The 22,000-nt window shown below is 45.7% G+C and overlaps 1 protein-coding gene across 1 annotated transcript in view; it reads left to right on the top strand.

The window, feature by feature from the left end:
- Positions 1-22,000, top strand: part of PHEX (phosphate regulating endopeptidase X-linked) — a 1,501,811-nt gene that overhangs the window by 841,551 nt on the left and 638,260 nt on the right. The window contains exon 11 of the mRNA XM_078657844.1: positions 9,424-9,552. Coding sequence (XP_078513970.1) covers positions 9,424-9,552 — 129 coding nt within the window. The remainder of the gene's footprint in view (positions 1-9,423; positions 9,553-22,000) is intronic.

Below are 22,000 nucleotides of genomic sequence, written 5' to 3'. Positions count from 1 at the left end.
TAACGCGGCGCGTCATATGACGCATTACGCGACAACGCAGGTCCAGAATATAGTCAAAATGTCTCCACCAACCAGCGGTCGGAACACAACCCCTTTCAGCAGGCTAAATAGTTCTGTTAAATGACAACAGAAGGGACAGGCAACAAGAACCATCAGTCAAAGAGGGGAGGGCTAGTTCTTCTCTACCGGGTTACATTGGGGCGCTACCGGAACTGATCGAATTGGTAGTCTACAGTGTTTCTGGATGTTTCAGACCGAAGCTGGGGTTAGCATGAGAGCAGCACCATTTCGTAGCTCCGTTGTGGCCATTCCGCAACCAATCATGGCAGCCGCTCTTTATCGTTATTTTGGGCGGGGTGGGTGGCGGAGCCGAGCTGTTTTGCAGCCATCATTGTGTGGAGTTCAGTTCATCTCACTAGTTTTGTATTTGTCATGAGGGGTTGTTCCTAATGTTTCTATTTTAGCGAGGTCAAAAAGAGATCCCATTAGTGGCCTACTGATTTTGCTCGATTCTTTTTCTTTTTTTTTACACGATTTTTCGTTATCTGCAAAGACTAAACAGAGTATTGCGACTCTGTGTTTGTTTGTAAATAGAGAATGAACCAAAGAGAACTAATTCTAAAACAGTAAATACTTGGATAACAATCAATCAAATGGAGAGAGAAGCAGGCACGACGGATTACAACGGGGGCAAAGGCCTGCGTTAACTACCTTTCACTATCTGCAAAGAGAGAGTACTCCTAATAGAAATGAGGGGGGGGGGCACCATTCAAAGCAGATCAGTGTGCATAAACACGAAAATGTTTTCACTTACCACGTACTTGACATTCGACAGCTTATGATATTTGGTATTAAAAAACCATTGAAATTCACTGAAAAAACCATAGGTTATAGACCATATATAGTTAGGAATTAGCATTTACAAAACCTTGAAAATTCACTGAAAAAACCATAGGTTATAGACCATATATAGTTAGGAATTAGCATTTGAAAAACCTTATTTTACTCACACAAAACCATTGAAATTCCATATATAGTTAGTTGCACTAACTATATATCGCGCACCCGCAATCCACTGCTGATCATGTCACATATTACATCATTCATGACATGGTCAGTGACATCACTGATGACATCACTGATGACATCTCAAATGACATCACTGATGACATCACTGATGACATCTCATTTGACATCAATGACCACATCACTGATGATATCATTCATGTGACAATACAATGCATCTCCTCACATTTTAATATAACCTCTGTCTCACCCAGTGTTAAATACAGAGTATAATTTTTGAAACCATTGACACACCAATACTAGTTACTACATACGTACTCACTGATTCCTACGTCTACACACACATTCACTCATTCACCCATACAATCATTCATACATACAATCACTCATCTTTACAACACTATCATATGCACTCATACACCTATACAGACACTCACACTCTGCCACTCATCCATGGAGTTACTCACACACCTAGTCAGTCCTGTAAAGAATCAATCACACTTCCATTTTCTTGTCTATACAGTTAAACATAGAGCACCTTACATTTTCAAACATATAGTAACACATACTTACTTTCTTATACAATCATTGATACAAGTACACATTGATCTGCACAGAGTCACACACCTCCCAGCCAGCCACACACACACTCAGTCTCCCATACAAATACTTGGACAATCAATCAATAACCCATATAGTTAATCATATAGCTACTGATCAACACATGCAGTAGTTTACAGAACAACAGACATAATGATGCACAAATTAAGACAGTTTAGTCACTAACCCATGCACTCAGTGAGACACATTTAATCACTCACTCATACATTCAGTCATGCACCTACTAAATCCTTCGTCCAGACAGTTATACATCTACTCATTCTTCAATATCTAAAACATATTTAAACTTTACAGAAACACACAGTCACTGGATGATGTCATCAGTGATGTCATCAGTGATGTCATTTGAGATGTCATCAGTGATGTCATCAGTGATGTCACTGACCATGTCATGAATGATGTAATATGTGACATGATCAGCAGTGGATTGCGGGTGCGCGATATATAGTTAGTGCAACTAACTATATATGGAATTTCAATGGTTTTGTGTGAGTAAAATAAGGTTTTTCAAATGCTAATTCCTAACTATATATGGTCTATAACCTATGGTTTTTTCAGTGAATTTTCAAGGTTTTGTAAATGCTAATTCCTAACTATATATGGTCTATAACCTATGGTTTTTTCAGTGAATATATATATATATATATATATATGCAAGCTCTAGGAATATACCTCTGGTGGTGGGTACATTGTCACTATTCACATACCCTATTACTTGAACCTTTTGTGAGAGAGGCCCCCCCGCATATCAGGGGCCACATACCCAACAACCACTGTCTGTTCTTTCTGGAGTTTTGCTGACACTATATACCTGACTCTAAAGCAGCACAAATCGCCCTTCTACTGGTAACCCCAAATCTGCCGTTTCTTTGGCTCATTTTCTGTCACTGCCTCTAAATCAGGCCTATAGTTATAAATCTAATGCCAGATCAGTCATACCAATTATTTTTACAGGGTCTGCCGCCATTTCCTTTCCCATTTTTGGCTGATCAAGTTGACCTATACGTTTGAAAATAAAATAAAATACTTCTTAACAACCGAGTACTGAAGGTAGATAGGAGCAAAGAAACATTTAGGAGCCAGGTGATCCTATCTATTACTAAGCATAAAGTACCTGGATGGTTTACGTATGGAATGACGAGATAAAAAAAACAAAAAACATTGTTAGATTACAGCAGGAGCAAGCATGTGTTTATTCCAAGTCCTACAATGAGTTTGTTTTAAACTATGCATGTATTTGCAGTCTTTCTAATTCCAGAGATATTCCAGTATTATTGATCATAGGTTGGAGCGGTGAATTCCAGCTAAGCATTCATATTACCCCCAGGTCCCTATGTCCTCGACACCTTCAACACTAATGAGATTATTTTATCTCTGACAGAAAAAAGAAAAAGAAGGAATGCTGGACCTACCCTCCCCCTCCCGCCGGGAGTACATAAGGGTACATGTCCCAGCATTCCCTCTGTTTCTTTTTTCTGTCATTCTGACAGGGATTGCTGTGGCGCGAGGAGCTTGGAATAGGCTCCTGCACCGAACTTACCTCCGCTGGGGCTCCGTTGTCCTCGGCGGCTTGGATGGCCTCTCCCTCCCTGCGGGGCTTGGGGGGAGTGGCGCGGGCTGCATCTGACGCTCCTCTGGGCCGCGCGTGGGTGTTTGACCGCGTGGGCCCCGCATCTGCCGGGCTTGTTAGGGGGCGCGGCCGCCTTCGCGTCTTTGGTTGGCTGGTTTGGGTGTGCCTTCCTGTTATGGCGCTGCCTGACTTCCGGTTTGGACGTTGTCAGGCGCTTCTGCCCGGTCGTTTTTTTTTTGCTGATATAAACGGGGGCCTTTCAGAAATGGGTTCTGGTGGAGCCGGACGCAAGGTTCCAGCTGCGGCTTCCGGTACTTCTGCTTCTTCTGATGATGAGTCGGCTTGGGCTGGGGACTCTGAGCTGAAGGGGAAGTATATTGACAAGGACGCTCTTCCTGGTATCCTGATGCACGTGAAGCAGAATATGGGCTTTGCTGATGACGCTGTTCCCAGTACTTCGGGGGGTTCTTTGCTCCGCCAATTCCAGAGTTCTGCCACGGTGGATGTTCCTGTTCATCCCTTTATTAAGGATGTCCTGAAGAGGGAGTGGGCTGATCCGGATCGCATTCTGGTTCCACGTTTTATGGCCCGTCTTTACCCCCTCCGGGATATGGCTACGGATCTTCCTGATACGATCCCCATTGACTCCTTTGTTGCGAGTTTGGTGGGTCGCACTTCCTTGTCTGAGGACGCTGTGCTGAAGGACCCTGTGGATAAGAAGGCTGACGGGGCTCTAAGGAAGGTTTATTCTGGCTCTCATCTGGCCTTGAGGGCCGGTGTTTATGGAACTTATTTATCGCAGTCTCTGCTGTCGGACATTAAGTCTCTCTACCAGTCGATGGACGATGGACGATGCCACGGACTGTTCAGGTCTTCTTGAACACATTGAGCGACAGGTTGAACTTCTGTCCGATGTGTCTTTTGATGTGGTGCGCGCTGCTGCTCTTTCTGGTGGGGCCTGTGTGGCGGCTCGTCGCAGTCTTGTTCTTAAGGACTGGAAGACAGACTCTGCGCAGAAGGCTTGTGCCTTGCGTTTGCCCTTTCAGGGTTCTATGCTGTTTGGGGGGGAGTTGGAGACCAAACTGCACAAGCTGTTTAAAGAAAAGAAGCATTCTTCTTCTTTTAAGGGTTCTGCTTCTGCTGCTTTGGGAAGGGCCGAGGGAGGTTTTCTTCTGGCGGGGGTCGGGACCGTAAGGCTAGGTCTCCTCCTCCCCCGAAACCTCGCTCCTGACTCTTTGGCTGTGGTTCCTGGGTTGTTGGTAGGAGGGCGGCTGCGCTTCTTCCTGGATGCCTGGGTTCAGTCATGTTCAGACGCTTGGGTGTTGGATGTTCTACGGGAGGGTTACGAGGTGGAGTTTTCTGTTCCCCCTCCAGATTCCGGCCTCCGCCCGACTCCCTGGCCTGCTTGCCAGTCCAGGAGGGCCCACCTAGTCCAAGGGGTGGAGGATCTTCTTCGGAAGGGCGCTGTTCAGGCAGTTCCTCCTTCGGAGGTGGGGTCGGGCTTCTATTCCCTGATTTTTCTGGTGCCCAAGAATACCGGGGGTTTCCGCCTGGTCCTGGATTTGAGGGTCATGAACCGGTGGGTGTTGCGGATTCCCTTCCGCATGGAGACCTTGCAGCGGGTTATTCCTTTGGTGCTGCCGGGTCACTTCATGTGTACCCTGGATCTGCAGGTCGCCTATTACCATGTTCCGGTGCATCCCAGGTCCCGTCGCTTCCTGAGATTTTGTGTTCAGGGGTGCCACTTTCAGTTCCGGGTTTTGCCCTTCGGCCTTCGCTCTGCCCCGAGGGTCTTTACGAAAGTTGTCGCCCCCTTGGTTGCCTGGCTTCATCTCCGGGGGGTGATGGTGTATCCCTATTTAGACGATTGGTTGATCCATGCTCCATCTCGGGACCTGTTGTTGGAGGCGAGAGAGTTGGTGTGCTCGGAGTTGTGGCGGCACGGTTTTCTGATCAATCTGCCGAAGTGCCAGCTGACTCCTTCCCAGGATCTGGTGTTCATTGGGGCTCGGTTTCGCACGGACCTCAACCGTGTGTTCCTGCCTGATCCTCGGGTTGTGTCCCTGTTGTCCCTTGCTCGAAGGTTCCGAGCGGGGGGTTCCTTTTGGGTGCGCCTCTGGTTGCGTCTTATGGGTCTGATGGCAGCGACTGTCTTTACGGTGGCTTGGGCTCGTTTTCACCTCCGCCCCTTGTGGTGTTACCTTCTGTCTCTCTGGGATCCGTTGTCCCGCGATTGGGAGTGTCTGGTGCCCGTGTCTCCTGTAGTCCTGCCTGCTCTGCTTTGGTGGTCGGATCCGGTCCATCTGTCTCAGGGGCTCCCCTTGCAGCCCGCTCCGTCGATGGTCTTGACGACGGATGCCAGCGCTTTGGGGTGGGGGGCGGCCTTGGGATCTCGGTCCCTTCAGGGTCGTTGGTCCCGGCTGGAGAGTCGCAGGTCTTCCAACTGGCGGGAGTTGACTGCTGTGTCCCGTGCCGTGATGGGTTTTCGGGTGTGTTTGCTGGGCAGGAACGTCCTGGTGAGGTCGGACAATATGGTGTCGGTGGCCTATCTCAACCATCAGGGGGGGGTCCGTTCGGCTTCCTTGAACGCAGTGGTGGTTCCCTTGTTTTGTTGGGCGGAGGGTCATCTGCTGTCTCTGGCTGCGATTCATCTCCGGGGAGTGGACAACTGTGCGGCGGATGTCCTGAGTCGCTGCTTTCCGGCACCTCTGGAGTTGTCTCTCACCCGGGTTGCGTTTCGGCTTGTGTGCGGGAGGTTTGGGCGTCCCTTTCTGGACCTCTTTGCCTCCCGGCTGAATGCGCAGCTTCCACGCTTCTGCTCCAGGTTTCGGCAGGAGGGTTGTTGGGGGGTGGATGCCCTGTCGGTTCCCTGGCCGTCCCGACTGCTCTATGCCTTTCCCCCTCTGGCGCTGATTCCCAGGTTTCTTTCCCGTCTGTGTCTGGAGGATCGGGAGGTGGTTGTGGTTCTGCCCTTTTGGCCTCGGAGGTCTTGGTTTCCGACGGTTCGTCTTCTTGCTGTGCGGAGCCCTTGGTTTCTCCCTCTGTTCCCGTCTCCCTTGAGGTCCTCCCCACCCCTGTCTCTTCTCCGCTTGCGGCTGTCGGTGTGGAGGTTGAGAGGCAGGGGTGGCGGCGGCGTGGGTTCCCGGAGCATTTAGCTGTTGCCATCCAGGGTTCCCGTAGGCCTTCTACACTCCTGTCCTTTGTTCGCCACTGGGGTAACTTCAGTCGTTGGTGTTCGACCTTGGACCTTTCCCCTTTGCACTGTTCTTTGCAGGCGGTGCTTCAGTTTTTGTGGGAGGGTTTTGAGAAGGGTTGGGCTGTGTCCACCTTGCGTGCCCAGTGGGCGGCTGTCCGGGCTTTTCGTTCCCCGTGGGGTAATCTTTCTGATGATGAGGACTTGGTCTCCAGGCTGCTCCGCGGTTTTTCTCTTTCTTGTCCGGTTTCCCGGCCTTCTTTTCCCCTGTGGGATTTGCCCTTGGTCCTTCGGGCCTTGATTGGTCCTCCTTTTGATCCTTTGTCGGAGGTGGATTTGAAGTTTGTGACCTTGAAGGTTGTGTTCTTGGTGGCCATCACGTCTGCCCGGCGCCTTGGCGAGTTGGGGGCCTTGATGTCTCGGGAACCTTTCCTGTCCTTTTCGGAGGACGGGGTGGTGCTCCGCCTTGATTCCTCCTTCGTGCCTAAGGTCGCTTCTCAGTTTCTCCGTTCCCAGGAGTTGGTCTTGCCTGCGTTGGGTTCTGTTCTGGATTCCCCGGGTGGTCCCTGTTGGTCCTTGTTGGATGTGTGCCAGGCTTTGCGTATTTATCTTGAGCGCACAGCGGCTGTTCGGATGACTGACTCCCTGTTTGTCTCCTTTGGGGCTGCTTTCCGTGGGCGTAAGGCTTCATCTGTGTCCATTGGTCGCTGGCTGAAGCAGGTCATTTCCTTGGCCTATTCTCTTTCTGGGTCCCCTCCTCCTGTGGGTGTTCAGGGTCGTTCTACGAGGGGGGTGGCGGCCTCCTGGGCTGAGGTCCGGGGTGTCCCTCTTTCTGAGATTTGTAGGGCGGCCACTTGGGCTTCTTCCAATACTTTCATCAGGCATTACCGTCTTCTCAATTTGCTGGGTGATGAGGGCGGTTTTGCTTTGGGGGTGTTGGGTTGTGTTCGCCCATGATTTCTGTTCTGTGCACATTAAATGCCTGGTTCTTTGCTGTACTGGTTGTTTGTTGTGTTTTTTGGGATGAATGCCGGGTTTTGCTTTGGTATGTCTCATTGGTGTTGAAGGTGTCGAGGACGTAGGGACCTGGGGGTAATGTCCTATTACTTCTGGTAATCTTCATTACTCCGGGTCCCGTAGTCCTCGACACCTTCATGACTTCCCTCCCTCCCGCCCTGTTTGCCGGCCTTCATCCTTTGGCTTGGTATTTCAGAGGGAATGCTGGGACATGTACCCTTATGTACTCCCGTCGGGAGGGGGAGGGGGAGGGTAGGTCCAGCATTCCTTCTTTTTCTTTTTTCTGTCAGAGATAGAATAATCTCATTAGTGTTGAAGGTGTCGAGGACTACGGGACCCGGAGTAATGAAGATTACCAGAAGTAATAGGACATTACAGAAAATGTCAATTGCTGAGAATTTAAAATGTAGTGTGCTTGGAGCCTTTCCCAGAGGTTTGATTCTACGAAGGCATTTACCCAGCAAACATTTCGAGGAATTCTAGGTTTAAAAGAAGTCAGTAGAATATCTTACGAAGAACATATAAGATGAATGTGATTGCAGAAACAAATAGCTTACGTGGTGTACTTTGAAATGGGGGAATAACACGTGATTAGGGTGTTATTAGGGTGCGCAACTCCTATTTTGGTGGACATTGCATACTGTACTTTTGCAGAACCCATAATGGTGCCAGTGGAATTATGCAGCACTGGGGGACAAAATTATGCAGCAGGGTTAATTCAATTATGCAGCAAGAAAAAGCAAATTAAGTGGCATAATGTGGCATATTAGTATTACTGAGACAACTGAATATTGCAGTAAACGAGTGAATAGTTACAGTAACCAGTTGCAAATAATATGCCAGTATGTGGGCTATTATTTTGCAACTTTTCAGGAAAGCCAGAGGAAATACAAATTGTTTTCTTTCATATTCATTAGTTAACCTATTTTATTTGGAAAGCTTGAACATCTGCTATGGGCCAAGCCCACTTTGGCATCCGATTCACACCACTGGCCTGGAATGTGTGCCATTTTAGTGGTCGATGTTATTGCTCTGATGTTTTTAAAAGCACAATGTTTGAAACTAGATGTTCTGGAAATATAGCCCTTGGTACAGATGTCCAGGGTAGACTATGCAAACTTTCTGTATATGGCGTTTCAAAAATATCTAATAAAATATATTCAAAGTAATACAATTCGTCAGCAGGTGTACTGACTTACACCCCAAGTTGCAATCACGTCTTTTCTGGACAGCACAAACCACACAGTACACCCAGTTCTGGGAATTACTGAAGCCACGTGTACTTTCGAGGAAGCTGGCAGCATAACATATCAAAATAAAATAATATTACATGCCACCACAATGTAACATAACATAATGGGACATAAGTGACTGAATGCTAAAAATGTATCGGGCTGTAGGAACAAAAAGTCACATTTGCCACACTCTTCCTCACTTTCTCATTCTTACTGACTCAGTATGTTTTTCTTCGGCAGGAGACTCCTGTCATGCGTCCCCTGAAACGCCCCCTACATGTGTTTGGGTCTTTCTCACCAGCAGAGCGCTAGTCAAAAAGGGAGTGTCATATTTATGAAAGAGAGCAATGCCATTCTTTGCAAGATGGTTATGGTTTCAGAAATGCTCTGATTTCCAATATGGCAGGGGCTTCAGTCAAAGAGTAACATTGAGAGGGAGTGGTCTAGAATAGGGGAGTCCATTAGAGTTCCAGGGATTCAGGGAAGCACCAGACAATGTAAATAATTGTCATTCAGATTATGTTATCTTTTTTATTTGGCTATTCTAAACATCTGGTATCTATCCGGCCCTCCTGGACCTACGATGGACATCAGTGGGCTAGTAGAACACATTTCTACTTTACAGCAACAATAGAATCATCTCGAGAGGGCAGAACAAGCACATCTTTTACTGATATATAATTGAAGTCCATGAATGTTGTTAAAATATGGTATTTTGTTTTAAATGAATAGTTAATTCAGAGGCCTTATTTCATAAACAGGTCATCTTGGGTACATCATCTTTGACGGCTCGGTGGGACAGATGTGTAAACTACGTCGAAAACGCCCTCCCTTATCCAGTTGGGAAGATGTTTGTAGATGCCCATTTCCAAGAAGACAAAAAGCAAATGGTAGGTTTTTCTTTTAGCGGATACTATGTTGTCTGTGGTTCTTAAGGAGAAAAAAGTTGATATAGGACAACCATGTGTTCCTTCAAAGTATTGTGGAAATGTAGCTGTAAAAACGCCATTTAAGAAAAATATTTGATTGATGTGGACATAGAAGTAAAAGCGAGGGAAACTGCCTCTTAAAACTCGTTGCTGCTTCAGAATCCCAGATTGGGGTATATTTATGGCTCTCGACCTGTTCTGTAGGTGTCACAGACTTGTTCTGGAACATCAACAATGCAGGTAGTTCCGAATGCGAAACGAAATGTGAATCACGCAGTTTATTTTAAATGGAAATTGAGGTTTAATATAAAAGAAAATCTATCGATTTTCTGAATAAATGAGAATAGTGCTCCATTTATTTAGAACACATAACGAAGTCTGCTCCACGCGTTATAATGATCCCACATTCATAACTTGAAAATATGTTGGTGAAAATAAAACTTTGGGGCAGATTTATTAATACTTTGCTCTTGTAAAAATATCAAAACATGAGTTGCAAACAGAGGCAGTGTGAATATATTTACTTTCCGGCGCCATGCATTATTTGCACTGGCAAGTAGCTGTAAAGAAATGCAAATAGGGGCAAATTCACAGAACTAATCTGAGACAAAATCCTAAACTTACTACTTTTGATATTCACAGAAGGCATTTAGTAGTAGTAAAGTTAGGACTACTAACTTTACTACTACTAACGAGGCAAAATCCTAAACTTACTACTTTTGGTATTCACAGAAGGCATTTAGTAGTAGTAAAGTTAGAACTACTAACTTTACTACTACTAAATGCCTTTTGTGAATACCAAAAGTAGTAAGATTAGGATTTTGTCGCATTTTAGTTCTGTGGCCCCATAGTGCTTTGTGACGAGGGGGCGTAACATGGGTGTTGTATGGGCGTTCGCTCATTTACTCCTATTGTGGCTAAAGCAACGCTCTATACATGAACAATGGTAGACAGTGTTTTGCACCAAGTAATAAGGCATCATGGAGGCAAGCGTTAAGGTGGAGAAATCTTTTCATTTCTCCAAATGTGTATCACCACTGCATGTGTGCTCCACTGTACAACAAATGGAATGGAGTGGTGTGGCTCACTGGTTAGAGGCAGCAGACCCGAGAGCAGAGAACGGCCTGGGACTAGGGTTCTATCCCTGACGCGGCAGGGTCGTGGACCAGGGTCAGCGGACTCGATAATTCTCGCCTCGGTGCCTACTCTAACCAGGGATCACACTCGGCAACTCTGGGCATTAGCTTGCCTCATCTCCACAACGGCCCCCCACATACGCCAGGGATGCCTGGTTTCACCTTGGAGATACCCAGTAGGGACCATCTCACAGGGAAAGCCAGGACGGGTTCCCCAGCGGCCTACAGCGCAGAGATACTCCTTCGGGAGTCGATTCTATTGCTTTAGAAACCCACAATTAATTAATTAATACACGGAGGAATAAGGGTTATTTTTCTCTATGTTAGACTTCACCCTAAACATAAGCAGCCTGTTTGAGCAGCAGTGCAAGGGATTAAAGAAGCAGTGCCCTATCTTTGCAGACAGGGCTATCTGCCGTGTTTTCTCCCTTGTGCAGTTCAATGTAGCACATTGGGTTTGGTTGCTGTGCTGCATTTCTCAACTTGCCCCTTCCTGTTATATTGTCTTCTTCTGTGCAGTGTTAGGACAGTGGAAGCCTTTGTACTGCTGCCTATCAATAAAACACTACAAAGTCAGTACTTAATCTGCTGGACATGAGTGATGGCAAAACATGTCTTCTTATGCAGTCCGGAAATAGTTATTCAGTTTTCAATTGATGGATATTATCACCTCATTTGAGTCAAATTCACATGGTGCATTGCTCCATGGCCTGGCCTCGAGTCATTGTTAATTTCGATCACCTAATTTTCTCCATGTTAGGTTTGGTGGAAGAGAGTTGAGGATTTTGTTGGTACCAGGTGAACAGTTCGTTTAATAGCGAGATAAGGGAGCTCAGTGAACAGCGCCATACATTATAGACATCTGTGTTTAACTTGAAAGACACATTTGAATTCCGACGAGTGCATTCAGCCTTTTATCCTTCTGAAGCCAATAAAAGAAGTGCGAGTAAGTTGGTTAATAGTTAGCACCCGTTACCAGGGCCTAGACCATACAAATCGTAGCATATTGTATACATTTGTCATGATTATAATAAAGTCACACTATTCCTGATGTGTGTGTCATGGATCTTACTGTGACTGAGTTTGTTTAGCAGTATTTAGTGCATAGTGGGAGTGCAGACTTAACAGGCTGTAGTTCTGAACTTATTATAGTGTTTAGAGATAGTTTTGAAAAAGGCCCAAATAAACTTTGCTAAACTCCATCCAAAGTCATCAGTTCTATTTTCATGCAATATGCACATTAAAAAAAATACTTTTCACAGTACTATATTTGTACTTGATACACGCCTGTATGACTTTTTGACCAAAAATGCACAAGGAAAACATTTGTTCTCTCTACAGAGAAACTATTTGGTAGAGAATGGCTTGACAAAAATATCAGCCTTTTGACATAATACATCAATACCTGATAGAGGAAATATAGAACTTTTTATGCAGTACATTGTGAGGCCTGTTTCAATCGGAATTTTAGTAAATCCCTTCACTGCAATCTCCTTGTCTATGCTACAACTAGGAATACTTTGCTGGAAAATAAACACCCCATTTCTGAATGTTGAAGTTACTCACCCAGAATGTAGTATTTTATAGTACCAACTGCCCATTACCTCACATCTCGTGCTGCACTTCCTAATTCCTCAAGTGGCCTTGGGTGGTGGCTTCGAGGGTAGACTGCAAAACAAACCATGTGCAATAAAACATTTTCAGGGCCTCCCCTGCCCTCTTAAATCTTCATTCCTCTGCTTCGACCCTAACTTTGGGCTATTTCCCGAGCAGTCTTTCCTTCTGGGGCTTAGCTTAAATTGGTGAAGCTAGGTTTCCCAGAGGATTGAGCCCCCCCCCCCTTTACCCTGATTAATGCTGTATGTTATAGTCCAAACAATGGCCGGGTGAGCCATTTCTTTCCTTACCTAGGGCCTGTGATTCACTGGCTAAGTCCATCACGAGCCACGGTGGGGCTGTGCTGGTGACGGAATGGTTCCGTCACGGCCCGGCCTCCGCGCCTGCGCAGCGCTGATTTCGCGCTTGCGCGGCGCGTTCTATTGAGCGGGCGGGGACGTGACGGAACCATTCCGTCACAAGCACAGCGCCACCGCGGCTCGTGTCGGAGTGGTTCCGTCATGAGCATGGCAGCGCTGTGCGACCCCCCCGCCCCCTAGCACCGCAACGGAATTACCGCCGCGGCCAAGGGGTTAATGAATTCCAGACTGCTCTAGCAAGGTGTGTGAGAGTTCGCAGCTTGTGGGAAGATGAGGCAGAGTTTTAAATTTGGGATAGGAAGTAGAAGTCATGTTATTTTTGGCTCTCCTATAACCTCTTTATCTCAGCTCAGCAGTTGAAAGCAAAGGCAGATGATTTTGGGAGTCCCACTTAACATAGAATTATAGATAGGCAAAAAGTGAAGGATATTTTTCACCTTGGATTTCTGATTGCTATCGTTCATAATCCCTCAGTGACAAACATCCCTGTTAGTGGCTATATTTCATCTGTACAGAAACAGTTTTTTGAAGGTCCCCCCCCCACACTTTTCACCCATTTGAACTACTAGCTGCTGCTTTATTGACTCTGAGTGTGCACTGAGGCCTGCTAACCAGACCACAGGTCCAGTGTTCTAACCCCTTCCAAAGTGTATGTCGACTTAGCTACTCTCAATTGGCAGAGACTGACTTACTTATAAGTCTCTTGTATATGGCATCCAGGGCATAAAAGCCATAGTGTACTCCCAGGGCTGCAGCCCTGATTGTGCCACCCTGTGTGTGACAAAGTACAAAATGTTTCCCATCCTGCCACTGCAGACTGGAAGAGCAGTGATAACACTGCTAGTTCGACTGTGCCATTCAAACAAATGGCAAAGCCCCACTTCTTTTGACAATATGTGTGAGTCTCTCCCTTAAGGAAGGCCTATCAATCCCTATGGCAGGGAGCTGCATGTTATCCAGTAAGACATGTCTTATATATATATATATATATATATATATATATATATATGACCTAGCAGCAACACTTCCAAATTGTTGTGTCACTGGAGGAGAGTTAGTATCCCCATTGGCTAACCCAGAGTTGCCGGATGACCACTCAGCCTGGCTAACTTCTGAATGGGACTTTGTGTACTGTAAGGTATAAAATTAATTGTGGCATTAATCTCAACTTGATGCCCAAGTCGGTTTTCCTCAAACATTTTGCCTTCTTCCTCCCATTTTTTCTGACCTGTTTTTGTTGGCTTCAGCACGTTTTACCAGTGCTAAAGCAGATATGCTCTCTGGTGTAAATTGTATTGGTAATTGGTTATCCATGATTGGCATATTTTATTTACTGGTAAGTCCCTGATTATGTGCACTTTGTGTGCCCATGGCATGTAAATTAAATGCTGCTGATTGTGCCACACACATGATTAACACTGCAACTATGTCTTAGACCTGCCACTGCAGAATATGTAAGGGCAGTTTTGAACTGCCATGTCGACCTGGCAAGTGCACCCACTAGCCAGGCCCAAACGTTCCTTTTTGTTACACGTAAGGCACCCCTAAGGCAGGTCTAAGGTTGCCCCATGGGCAGAGTGCAGTGTATTTAATAGGTAGGACATGTACTGGTGTGTTTTATATGTCTGATAGTAAAATACTGCTAATTTCATATTTCTATATTGCAAGGGCTATCTCTTCCATAGATTATCATTGGAGGAACCGTGTAAACTCATACAAGTGTAACTGCCAATTAGAAAGAGATAGAGATTTGGAGTTTGGGGTCCCTGAACTCACAATTAAAAAATGCATCTATTAGTGAAGTTGTTTTTTAAATTGCATGTTTGAAAATGCCACTTTCAAAAAGTTGGTATTTTCTTGCTTTATCATTCTGTACCTCTGCCTGTCTGCGGAATCCACGTCTGGTTCAGACTGACAGTTGGGCTGTTTGTGCATTTTCTCTAGACAGTCACACAAAGAGAGCTGAGGTGTGCCCTGCACACCCTAATGGCCCACCACAGGTCTTATGGGTCTACCTGAACTAGACAGGTGGGAGGAGTTGTCACTGACACCTGAATAGGGATGTGCCTTTCTTCACAAAAAGCTGTCTCTACCCCCCCCCCCCCCCTGTAGTGTGTCTGGAGCCATTTCAGGGAAAGGCAGTGTTTTGTGCGCTGCAAAGACTTTCTTTCCATTGAAGTTTGCCTACTTCAAAGGCAGAAAATGGTATAAATAGTGGATCTGTGACACCATATCTTCAGAACTCTTCTGGACTAAGAGGAGATTCCGCCATGCAGAAGAGCTGGAAAAGCTGTAAGAGGGGAACAGCCACTCTGCTTGTTGCTGTGTTATGCTGGCCTACTGCTTGCTACTTTAATGAAAGGACTGCACTTTGCTTTCTGTTTCCTGCTTGCTAAGGCTCTCTAAGGGCTTGTGTGTGCTGTCCTCCTGTTAAGCAGTCTCAGGGCCATCGAAGACTTCAACTGTAGCCCCTGAACTCCTCTGCTGGGATTTTGACCTACCAAGTGGTGCCAGTTCAACTAAAGTATTTTGAACCTTTTAAAAGTGATATCATTTCTTGTGTATGTTGGATTTTTGTTGTGTTGGTCTTGTTTTACTCAGATAAATATTGATTATTTTTCAAAAACTGGTGTAGTGTCCTTTTGTGGTGTTTGCACTGTGTTACTGTATGTTAATGTACACATGCTTTACTCATTGCCTCTGTGATCAGCCAAATTGCTTGTGCCAAGCTACCAAGGGGGTGAGCAGGGGTTATCCTGGGTGTGTAACTCCCTGTTACTGACTAGAATAAGGTTCCCAACTAGAACTGGGGGCAAGCCACTGCCAACTGGAGACCCTCATTTCTAAAATGACTATTAAAGAAAGGCAACTTTAAAAAACTCATTTGTTCAGTGGCCTTACCCAGTTAGACCACCAGACAGCTTTTTGCCATCCTGGGGAGGAATGTGAATTATTCTCAGGCTTAGGAACAGTAGGAGCCTGCTACAGGGCGAGGTGTTATCTCTCCCATTGCAGAAAGCCACTCAGGGTGTTTGCCCAAAAGGTTAACTGCAAAGGCAAAGATACCTTCGGTGGACAAATTGTGATTACAGTCTTAAGGGAATGCCCTTTGTTCAGGTAGACAGTCAGGCAATGGGAACAGAGAGAGGAGGCCAGTACCCAAACCAGTTTTCTTTTCTTTTTTTTGTTGTCCTCATCTCACCAAAGCATTCGCAGGTTTAACAAGCCGATTTTTCTGCTTCTGGGAGGCGCCCTGCGGCTCACTGCATCCGTCTAGGCCCCCAGGCCTTCCTCACGTGTTTTAGGACTGGTGTAATCATAGGACTTTTGGGTTAGGACCAATTTGATCTATTACTCATTAATCAGGCGCAGTTGCCGCACCCAATTTATCAAAGGCAGCCAGATACTGGGTTAACTATTCTCCCTGGTGTCTTGTTCTAGACGTGCCATGTTTAGGACGGCTTTAAGCCAGTCTTCCCTCCCTGGAGGAATAGTAGCCTTCCATTTATTACAAATCTCTCTCATTGCCAGGAGCACTAAGTATAAGAGCAGGCCCATTTGTTCCTGTGGGAGCACCCCACTGGTGAAATCGTTCTTACCAAAGATCACCAGGTGCAGATCTACTTCAATGTCAATTTCAAAAAATGTATGTTAACGTGTCTCCCACATTTCTCCAGAAAATACTTAACTCCGGGCATTGAAAAAAAAATATGTATATCATTGGCATTAGCGAGACTGCATCTTGGGCAGCTTGGCGGTGGGTCGGGGCAAATTTAGCAATCTTGGCCGGGGTATGATATAGCCTGTTGATCACAAAAAAATGATTTTTCTTCAGGCAAGCAGGCTTAATATATTTATACAATGTCTTGAGTGATGATTCAAAAGATTCCTCGATGTGAGGGGCGAGTGGTGTTTGGTTACAAACTAGTGTTGGGGAGGGGACCTTGACTTCCTCTGCTTCTTGGATTCTTGCATACCAAAGAGATATCTCTTTCTTCCTCGGCCGGGGGTCTTGCAATAACTGCTCAAGTTCCCACCTCCCTGAGATGTCACCTACTTCTGCCTCATACCAAGATCTTAATTGGAGAAATTTAAACCTAGAAAAAAGAGGGCCTATCTTAGCTTGCAAGTCTTCCCAGGGAAGAATGCCATCTGAGTCCACCAGATCCAACCACATCACCATCCCCGAACTTTTAATCTGTATCGCCAAGCTTTCACACAGACAAGGCGGGGTCCCCGGGAAGTCCCAGATAGGGTCAAAGTCAGAAAAATAACCTAGGCCCCATATACGCCTGATTTTATACCAGGTAGAGAAAGCTGATTTCAAAACCTTTAGGCAGACCTGTTTCAAAACCCTCTGCCTCCCTCAGCCAGCACCATTTCCCCATGTACTCTGCCCCAGGCAGTTTCCTCTGGGCTAGACAATAGCATCCTAACACATTGGAAGGCCATCAAATACCAGTTAATGTCAGGGAGGGCCAACCCACCTTTAAGGAGCTTCCTCCTAATCTTTTTCCGTGGCATCCTAGCACTTTTCTGGCCCCAAATAAAACTACCTATTTTCCCCTAAATCCTACTTATATTTTTTAGGAGAAAAGTTAGCAGAATTGCGTTAAAAATGTATGTTAATTTTGGAAGCACAGACATTTTGTCAAGATTTACCCTCTTATAGATGGTAAAAGGGAGGTTCTTCCATTTAGCAAACAGGTAATCAAAATCCTTTTCAATTTTCTCCTGATTTATCAAGGGGATTTTATTTAAGTCCTTGACTATTTTGATACCAAGGTATCAAAATTCATTACTAACAGGGCCGCCTCTGTATAAGATGTTCCAACACATCACTTCGGTCTTAGCCGAATTAACACGATACCCTGAAACCATACCAAATTCCTTTAGCCTGTGTTCCAGTTGTGGGATGGCATGCTCTGGATCGCTTGTATAAACTATCACGTCATCGGCATACAATGCCAATTTGCTCTCATAGCTTGATGATTTAAATGGAGTGATGGTTTTATCCAATTGTATAGTTTGAGCCAGGGGCTCTATGTAAGTATTAAACAAGAGGGGGACAGGGGGCACCCCTGCCTTGTCCCTCTCTGAATAGAAAAGCTTGGAGTCAAGGAGCCATTCAGGAGGATTTTCGCAGATGCACCAAGATAACAGTGCTTTACAGTCTGCACAAACACTGGCCCCATACCCATGGTCTCTAAGACCCCCCAAAGATACCTCCAACACACACGGTCAAAGGTCTTAGCGGCGTCAATTGCCACTACTGCCAGAGGGTCTGCCTTTGCCTCTGCTAGGTCAATATTACCAAACAATGATTGAGTTTGCTCTTGGATTACCCTCTCTACCATGAAACCCTTCTGGTCGGGATTAATTAAGTTGGGTGCCAGTTTCCCCAATCTCCCTGCTAATACGCCCATGAAGATCTTATAATCAGCGTTCAGCAGGGAGATTGGACGATAATAGTCTGCCAACAAGGGGTCCTTCCCTGGTTTTAGTATTAAGACTATCGTGGCCTTTATCCAAGATCTAGGCATCATCCTATTAGAGCAATAAACTGAATTAAATAAAATATGAAGTATCGGTAAAAGATCATCTTGTAACAGTTTATATATTTAATTGGGGAGGGCATCGAGGCCAGCAGCTTTTTTATTTTTTGCTCTCTTTATTTGTTTCCTGATCTCCTCTATTGTTATGGGTGCATCGAGCACCTCCCTGGAGGCCCCCGTAAGCACGGGAAGGGACTTATCCCTTAACCAAGAGGATATCTGACCCTGGGTAGGTTCAAGATCTTCCCTGTATAGATCTGAGAAAAATGATAAGAGGGATTGTTGTATCTCTTCCGGGTTACTTGATTTATTCCCGCTGCTATCAATGATTAACTCATTTATGTCATTCTTTGCCCGATCCAGCCTCGCCTTCCAAGCCAGAGGGGCCCCTGCCTTTTCCCCATACACAAAAATGTCCATGTTTCTGGCTTGCCATTGGGCCTTACATTTCTGGTCTAAAAAGGACCTGAGGTCTTGCCTAGTCTCCTCTAATTTCCTGTCTATCAGCTTTAGTTCCCCCATATCATCTGTGGTGATATACCTCATTTCCACCTCTAAAGCTGATATCTTACTCTCCAGAGCATGTAGTTCTATGTTCTTTGCTCGATTTTTAGAACTTATTAGAGCATGTAGTAAACCTCTCAAGCTAGCCTTATAGGCATCCCATACATATTCCATTGAGGTTGATCCCAGGTTAATACAAAAACATTCTAGGGAGGATCTACTGATGGATTGTACAATTCCTTGGTCTGACAACATTACTCTGTTCCACGTCCATCTTAGTTGTGAACAGTTGCCACCCACTGAATATACTAATAAGAGGGGAGCATGGTCAGATAAATGAGTTGGCAGAATTGAAATATTCATAAAATTATTAAGGGCTTCTTTATTGACCAACACGTAGTCTATCCTTGAGGAGTATTGATACTTTTTGCTATAATAAGTAAACCCTTGGGCATCATCCATCTTGGATCTCCATAGATCCACTAAATTTATGTTAGAAATTAAGTTTTTCGTGACCCTACGTGATTTGGGAGTTGCTGTTGTGTATCTTAAGTTTGTTCTCTCTTTTACTGGATCAAGCCTAACATTAAAATCCCCTCCTATTACTAAAGGGGGGTTTACCATTATTAAACTTTCTTATAGTTTAACTAAAAATGCAGGGTCGTCAGTATTTGGGCCGTAGTAGGATGAACAGGTCTATTCCGCCCCCCCAAAATCTAAGAGGGCTATTACCCATCTACCTGATTGATCAGTTTGAACTGACTTGATCCTACAGGGGACACCCTTCTTAACCACTATTGCTACCCCACGACTACTCAATGATTGTTGTGAGGCACAAAAACACTGTACCCAAGGTATCTTGGAAAAGACCAACTGAAACTCTGTTGGATTTAGGTGGGTCTCCTGCAACAAACATATCTGTGCTGATGAAAGCTCTAAATACTTTAAAATCAGCCTTTGCCTGCGCAGGCACCTCAGGCCATTCAAATTCCAAGAAATACAGTAAATCTTACACCATCTTTCATATTACCTGTCATGGCCATGGAGATCTTCAGTTGAGTAATGAAGTGCTTCCATATTGAACAGGTGAGATGAGGCATTTATTTATTTTTTCCCTTCTCTGCTTCCCTGTGCTCAACACCCTCCTTCCGCTTTGCCCTCCCCTCGGTGCCCCCTGAAACCCTCAGACCTCCCTTCACCCTCAGAAACCCTCCCTTCCAATAGGCTTTGCCTATTCGGACATTGCGCCCTCGGACTGCTTTCCCTTAATGAAAACTAAATATGTATCCTTGGTCAGGGAAAGCCAAGCTCCCAGACAAAGCTGTGATGTCACTCCCTTACTTCCCACCCTGGTTTTCCTGTTGGATTTTGGCAATGAGCGTATCGATTTCTTCTGAGGATCGTATCATGTGCATGTGGTTATTCCACATTATCCGGAGGGTAGCAGGAAACCTTAACTGGGCTTTTGCCCCAAGACTGTTGAGCTCATCCAATCTTTTCCCCAACTCCCACTGTCTTGTAGCCGTTATGTGTGAGATGTCGGATCTGATGGAAAAAGAGAAGGGGGTTGGTCGGAAAGTGGAGAGGAGATGACCCCTTCCTTTAAGGCGGCTGATAGTATGAGCTCCTTCACAGAATATGATAGAAAATTCACAAAGATCTTATGTGGTTTCTGCTTCCCCAATTTTCTTTTGAAAGGATCCCTATGGACTCTCTGGATTTCGTAATTGAGATCAATATTCGGATGGCTTTTAAGGACTGTGCCCTTCAATAAGGGGATCAAAAACCCCTTATATCCTCCCCCTCTACTGCTTCCGGAACATTTAGGAGATTCAAATTATTTCTCCTTGAGTGGTTCTCTAGGCGTTCCAGATCGTCCTTCAATTCTTTATTCTGGGAGGAAAGTGTCTCTAACCGGAAGGTAGTGGACACTATTGATTCTTTCAATTATGGCATCTCTTCCATGAGTGCTTCAGTCCTTGCCGTGACCTCCTCTGATTTTTTAGCAAGGATCTCACAGGATGACCGTATTGCAGCCTGATTTGCCTCTGAGACAGTCAATCTACTGGCCATTTCTGCCTGATTTGCTTCGGAGACTGTGAATCTACATGCCATCTCTTCCTTCATGGCCAGGAGTAAATCTGCTAATGAGTGTGGATTTAAAGTTGAGATAGAGGGACTTTAATCCTCCTGATTGGGATCTTGCCCCACTCCAGCCTTCCCTTGTTCTTGGCCCCAATCTCGATCAATTTCTTGTGCTACCTCTTCCTGTTCCTCCAGCACAGAGTATCTATTACTGAGATTAATCTCTGGGTGAATATCCCGTTCAGCCGTACTTGCCGAAGCAGATTTTGAAGGCTGGGCGATTTGATCTCGATTTAATTGTGCAGGTTCACAGGCCTTTACCGTCGCCACCTTCACCACCTTCTCTTTAGGCGAGGGGTTTGGGGCTGGGACAAGGGCCCAAGATAGCGTGTTTAATTTAGCGACCTGCGAGCGTGTTGGGGTACCCCCTGGGTAGAGGTGAGCATAATTTTGTTTAGTGCTTGAGGTGATTTGGCTGAAGATGAGAGTGACATAACCTGATAGAAGGATTTCAAGGATGGAGTACATTTGAGTTTTGTTGCAGATTTTTTTTCCTTTCCTGAAATTTCATCTTGCCTTGTTGCTGCTTAGCTTGGGTTATACCCCCAGGGGAGTCGTGGGCCCCTAGCCCCTGCTTACGCTGCCTTGATACTGTTCTAGCTTAGGCTCTAACTTCTGCTGCTGCTACTGGTGGGGATACTCGCTGGGGAAAGCCAGAGTGTGTTATATCCTTGTTAGCCACCAAATGCGCTGCCCTTGCTCGTAATGTGTATCTATTCAATTTGGGGGGGATAGGCCCTCTTGGTTGTATGTGCTCCTCTCCATGTTGTCTGTAAAACAACCAGACCCCTTCCTCACGCTGCTGCCCCCCCTATATTCACACAGACATCGGGTGATCTCCTTGATTGACCTGAACCCACCGGGCAAAACCACCAGACAGCCAGCGCTCCGTAATAACACCGACGCTCTTAGAGACCTCAGTATGGGCTTCTTGCACCGACCGGGCTCCCCCTACCTGCACCGAGATCTGGAAGCTGAACTCCAGACGAGCCGCCCCTCTCCCCAAGCTCCACAACAGCCGAGAATGTAATCCGCTGTGTCTTCGTGCGGCTACTGCCGCCTCCCACCTCCAGCGCGGCCTCCCGGGAACTGC

Source organism: Lissotriton helveticus, chromosome 8, assembly GCF_964261635.1.
Source record: "Lissotriton helveticus chromosome 8, aLisHel1.1, whole genome shotgun sequence".
In the NCBI taxonomy this organism is placed as follows: Eukaryota; Metazoa; Chordata; class Amphibia; order Caudata; family Salamandridae; genus Lissotriton; species Lissotriton helveticus.
Note: the sequence above shows the minus strand (reverse complement) of the source record. Positions and strands in the feature narration are given on the sequence as shown.